Source organism: Kryptolebias marmoratus, linkage group LG10, assembly GCF_001649575.2.
Source record: "Kryptolebias marmoratus isolate JLee-2015 linkage group LG10, ASM164957v2, whole genome shotgun sequence".
NCBI classification, from domain to species: Eukaryota; Metazoa; Chordata; class Actinopteri; order Cyprinodontiformes; family Rivulidae; genus Kryptolebias; species Kryptolebias marmoratus.
In genome coordinates this window covers 3518615-3524614 of record NC_051439.1, presented here as the reverse complement: position 1 = coordinate 3524614, position 6000 = coordinate 3518615, and the positions used below count along the sequence as shown (strand labels likewise).

The following is a 6000-nucleotide window of genomic DNA, read 5'->3' as shown; positions in this document are numbered from 1 at the left end:
TTGTTCTTCTATCTTATGCAAATCTTCTTCAAATTAGCTGCTGTTTCACTTTTTGCGTTTTCATTAAACTTCAGCTGTTCAGCATATCTTCAGCCGCTTTCAGCAAAATCATTCAGCAAAAAAAGCATTCACACTGCATTTTCGCAGGAAATGCAACTTCTCTAGTTTTATTTACTTTTATTTAACCAGGCAAATCCCATTGAGATCACAGATCTCTTTTTCAAGGGAGGCCTGGGCCTGAAGGCAGCCTAACATGCATGTTTTTAACTAAACATTATAATATTTATGGGAGTGTTTTGTTTATTCATTCAACATATCATGTTGTTCATGATGCCTCATTGAATCAGTGCAGCCACAGTATCATAGATTCTGGTGCTGTCGTTTGTTGATTTCTTTTTGTTTTTCTCTTACAAAGGACTAACTCTTCACTCAATGTCAGTTTAAGCAGTCAGATTTTTCTGTCTCTGGGGCAGATAATGTCAGAGGGACTCTGAAGGAAACTATAACTCCTGCCAGGTTCTTCCTTTGGGCTCCCAGACATCGACTCATTTGAAGCACTTCTTGTGCAAAACTGTAAATTCCTTCCAGCTTCAGTAGTGCTGCTCTGAAGCTATGAGGACTCTACATTATTCATGAAACTCGTCTTCTGTTTTAACTGTTTACCTTCATCAGATGAGCGTGAGGCAGTGCAGAAGAAGACCTTTACGAAATGGGTCAACTCTATCCTTTCCCGAGTCGGCTGTCGCATCTCCGACCTCTACCTGGACCTCCGCGACGGACGTATGCTCATCAAGCTGCTGGAGGTGCTGTCAGGAGAACGACTGGTATGTTTCTGAGATGTCCCAGCTGATTTTTTTTTTATCCTTCTTTATACTTTTAGTATCACTTCAGACTCCTCTGAGGTCACTCTCCTTTCAAGTGTTCTCCTGTTTTTATTTGTTTTGTTTTTCACTCTTGTTTCTTCTGTAGCCAAAACCCACTAAGGGCCGAATGCGGATCCACTGTTTGGAAAATGTGGACAAGGCCCTGCAGTTTCTCAAAGAGCAGAGGGTTCACCTGGAAAACATGGGCTCCCACGACATTGTCGACGGCAACCATCGCCTCATTCTCGGGCTCATATGGACCATCATTCTGCGTTTCCAGGTAAAATACTGAGGTCTTATATTTGTCTTTTTGCATCAGTTAAACACAATGCACCAAAAAAGTTATACAAACTATTCCTGTTAACTGTTGACTTACTTAAGTTCAGTGTGACCCATTTAACTACCCTAAGATGATTAAATAACTACTACCTCCCTAATCAGTTTTTTACAGAGTGTTATGTCAAAATGTTCAGAATAACTAAATACTTCCTGCTTCCCTCTCCTCTTCAAACCCTTTCTAATAAACATTAAAGCGTAGCATTCCGTGAATATATAATATATCATATATGCATATTAGTGATTGCCTTGCATGACAAACTTTTAAACAAAAATGTTAAACAATGTGTTTCACTCAAAATATGTGTTGGAATGACTACAACCACACTAACATTCATTTAAATATCTGTAAAAATGACAGTTATACACATGTAAGTATTTTCTGTGGTATAAGCCGAGGCAGCCATCTTGAATCAGGTTGACTCCAATAATAATCATTCACTGATGTGCTTTTAGTGAATACTTTATGAGTTTCATCAAAACCCCTCCTGTGGTTCATGAGATAGTTTGCAGACAGACAGGCAGAATTGACTCTAACAGGTAATGGTAAAACCGATCTTGTGTGATCACCACCAAATTCTAGCTCAGTAGCTGCAAAATAAACCTAGTTACAGCCGTTTTTGTGTTTGCTGAAACAAAAACTCAAAAAAGCAAATATATGATTGCCTGCCTTTAATGCTATAATTAGGGTTGCCACAAAAATGCAGAAGTGTTTAGTGTGGTCTTAGTGTGTTCTTACTGAATAGTGTTGAAAAATACATCACTAAAAAAAATAAAAATAAATTAACAATGTTTTTAACAGAAAAGACTCTTATTTGGAAATAAAACAGCTATTTTCACAGTGTTCTACACAATTTAAAACTTAGTTATGAATATTGTTTTGCACTTCCTGTTATTGTATCTATCATCAATATTAGATTTTATTACTGCTCAGGCAGCTGGAAGTTAGGAGATAAAGTCGTTAGCTTTTGATCCAAAGGTTGCTGATTCAATCCCTAACTTCCTTAGTTTACATTTTGATCTGTCTTTGGAAAAGGCACTGCACCCTAAGGTGTCCCTGACATCACGACTTCCCAATACAAGTCTGTTTTGGTCAAACATTGAAAATAATGTTATCAATTTTGCAAGATTTAGAGTGTGTGTTGTGAATGTCTCTCAGCTACTCCCACACCAAACTGTAGCTGAATAACTGTAAAACTAATCAAATTATAACAATTTTTGTGTTTTCTAAGCTTGATTAGCTGTGGTGGCCATCTTGAATTACGTTGACACCAAAAATTAATTAACAGTAGACATACATCCAGCATCCAGTTAGACTCACACACACACACACAGATATTGGCAAAAATAAAACTTATTGCCCACCCTTTCGGCTTCCATTTTCATTAGGTCAGGAACTTAATATTACAGAGCACTACTTCATAATTTTTATTGTTATTTAACCTGCAGCTTTAATACAGTAAATACAGGGTTTTAGGCTGTTCATTGTTTGGTTTCAGGCATGTAATACTCAGGAACAGTTTAAACTTGCAGCTTTAGGATGTTTTTTGTTTGTTCTTCATTGAAACATTGCCTTCAGGCTCCCGTTGTCATCAGAAGCACATCAAAAATGTCTCTTTGACTCTTATCTTCTTGAAGAGGCCATATATTTATTTTTAATTTGACAGCAGCTTGGTTATTTTTAGACACGATGGTTCAAACAACAAGGCCTGCTGAAATATTTAGTCTTTTCAAAATAGGAAAAAAGGAATAGGAAAAAGAAAGGAGTTGGCTTGTCCTGTTTGTATTTCTCTGTATTAACCAAGGAGAACCAAAGCTGGTTAAATATAGCTCTCTCTCTCTCAGGACTTGTCTCTCATATCACATCACTGCTCTAATTACTGTCCCACTGTGTGGAAAAAGGAGAACTTCAGCCATTATCACCTATTTTTCTGTCACTTGGATCCATTATTGAGTTTTGTGACTAATACCATCAATGATTCATCACTTGAGATTAGTGTTGTTTAACACAAAGGAGAAACAAGGAACTGAAGTGCCAAAATGTTCTCTACTGAAGTGAGATAAGTTTGTGGTTTTTAAGGGTTCCAAAGCATACGCTTTGAAGCACCCATATTATTATTCCATTAAAAAAATTGTCTTATATCTTGTTGTGCAGCTTTAAAATAAAACATGCAAAATATACAGTAAAACATAGAGCTCAATTGGGACAAGTGTGCGATGTGAATGAATAGAATGGAGATCAGTAGGATTTTGGCAAAACACCTGAGAAATCCAGCCCTCTTTGAAGCTCTGTAGCTCATGCATACTTCACAATAGAAACATCATTCAAGGTTTAAACTGGTCCCACGAAGTTGGGTTTTATATTTCTGAACTGATATTTTGACATCCTGTTCAGTTTTTACACAATCGCAGTTTACGTTTTATGATTTTTGTAGATTTCACCATGTAATGTTCAACTGTTACACTAACTTTTGAATTATCTAAATTCTAAAAATATTTTGCAAACAAATTATCGTTACTCCAACACCTCTAATTAGTACAAAACATTGATATTTTTCTTTTTTCACTCAGTGACTCTCTCACTGCTATAGGACTAACAATTTTCTCTCATATCTCATAATATTACAGACAGTTCACAGTCAAGTTTCTGCAATTTCAGTTGCATTTTAGGTCTTCAAAACTTTGAACTTGTCATATCTCCTACAAAAAAACACAGAGGAAACATAAACATTCACAGTGTGACCAGCAGACTTCTGCTGCTCACAGTTTAAGCATTTTTAAGATCTAACTTATACCTTTACACAGCGACCGTTTGTTTGGCTGTCAGGAAGTGACACACTCAGGGGTGTGGTTACCATGGTGACCATAATTAGCCACTGACAGCAGTTTTAACATTCATACATCAAATTGTAGGCCGATATTTTCTTAGCCTAGATTATTACAAAACTAATTTGAAATCTTGGCAGCATTTTCCAGTGTCTTGTCATTCATTTCATTGCAAAAATAAGACATTAGTTAAGTTTCATTATTTATTATCCAGCTGTGCTTGTTGTTCTTCATCAGATCCAGGACATCATCGTGGAAACGGGCCAAGCAGACCAGAAGGAGACACATTCAGCTAAAGATGCTCTTCTTCTGTGGTGTCAGATGAAAACTGCAGGGTAAGTGCTTTGTGTGATCTTTAGCATCACCAAGCTGCTGTAAATATCCAGCGGGAGTTAATTTGTGTGTGTGTACAACCAGGTGTACATCTGTTTGCTACAATTAATGACTTTCATTTTTACTTCTTTAAACATATTTCAGTCTATATCATCACTTTTTTCTGGTTACAAAATCCACAGAGAAAACTGCATGTTATAGTGAAATAATAAGACAGTTTAAAGTTGCAGGAGCCGAACAGACATGGATTTAAAAGAGAAGCTCCATTGTTTTGTGTTCATTTAGTAACATCTCATGTTATTGTTTTACAGATACCCAAATGTCAACATCACAAACTTCACCACCAGCTGGAAGGATGGGATGGCCTTCAACGCTCTCATACATAAACACCGGTAAGGGAAGACAAACGGCAAAAACAGATCATAAATCTAAACACACAGGAATCCGGCATGCTCACTGTCTCTCCTTTTCTCTTTCCTCTTCTTTCCTAGGCCAGATCTGGTGGACTATAACAAACTGAAGAGGTCCAATCCAACCCACAACCTCCAGAACGCCTTCAATGTGGCAGAGCAGAAGCTTGGGGTGACCAAACTGTTAGACCCAGAAGGCGAGTGTCTGAATAAGATCTAAATGTTTCTGAGCATTAAGCCTGGTGAAAAATGAACACCAGGATGTCTCTGGTTGTTGCTATTGACTTGTTTTGTTTTGTAGATGTTTTCACAGAGAACCCAGATGAGAAATCCATCATCACATATGTTGTGGCATTTTATCACTATTTCTCAAAGATGAAACAGCTTGCGGTCGAAGGAAAGCGAGTTGGAAAGGTGAGCAGGAAGGCTGACATGCGCTCGTTAGTTTGTTTATCCCGCTTCCCTTGTTTATCTGTGCTGTTCTCCTCCAGGTTCTGGATCATGCTATTGAGACAGAGAAGATGATTGATAAGTACGAGACGCTGGCATCAGACTTGCTGATGTGGATCGAGCAGACCATCATTGTGCTGAACAACAGGAAACTCGCCAACTCTTTGACTGGAGTCCAGCAGCAGCTTCAGGCTTTTAACACCTACCGCACTGTCGAGAAGCCACCTAAGTGAGATAAATACCTCATATCATTTATTCTGTAGAGTTGATTTTTGTTGGATTTTTCCATTCAGCTCAATAGAATAATTGTGTAAATGCTGATTCAGCATTCACACGTTTGTTTTCCTGATTTCAATTTTTCTGTGCTTTTTTTTACCCCATTCATATATCAAAATGTTCAGCTCATACACAAGAGATGGCTGCTATAACTCTTGGTTTTTAGAACTTTTATACTTTTCAAAATATTGAACTTATCTTTTAAATAGTTTCCCCATAGAAATTCATTGACATTTCTTCAGTTCCGTCAAAAATATTGTTCTCTTTTAAATCTGCTTCAGCAAGCTTGCTCTATATTTATCTTCTCTTGCCTTTTTTAGGTTTTAACTATTGTTTTTCTACTTTTGTCTTCTAGCTAGCCTCTTTCATCTTAAACAACTCTTCTTCAGTAAAATTCACCAGTGTCATTCTGCACCCAGCATTCACACTTCATTTTCTGTGAAAGTGCAGTTGGCTCGACTCTTTTTTTTAGCTTTGTGTTGTTGATTTTCATTCAACTCTGTGTT

General features: G+C 37.3%; 1 protein-coding gene across 3 annotated transcripts in view; it reads left to right on the top strand.

Annotated features, from left to right (window-relative positions):
- sptb (spectrin, beta, erythrocytic) overlaps nucleotides 1-6000 on the top strand; it is a 79215-nt gene that overhangs the window by 39661 nt on the left and 33554 nt on the right. For all 3 annotated transcript variants that reach the window (XM_017421531.3, XM_017421530.3, XM_017421532.2), the window contains 7 exons: nucleotides 673-824; nucleotides 970-1143; nucleotides 4263-4360; nucleotides 4670-4750; nucleotides 4850-4965; nucleotides 5070-5182; nucleotides 5260-5447. In XM_017421531.3, coding sequence (XP_017277020.1) covers nucleotides 673-824; nucleotides 970-1143; nucleotides 4263-4360; nucleotides 4670-4750; nucleotides 4850-4965; nucleotides 5070-5182; nucleotides 5260-5447 — 922 coding nt within the window. The remainder of the gene's footprint in view (nucleotides 1-672; nucleotides 825-969; nucleotides 1144-4262; nucleotides 4361-4669; nucleotides 4751-4849; nucleotides 4966-5069; nucleotides 5183-5259; nucleotides 5448-6000) is intronic.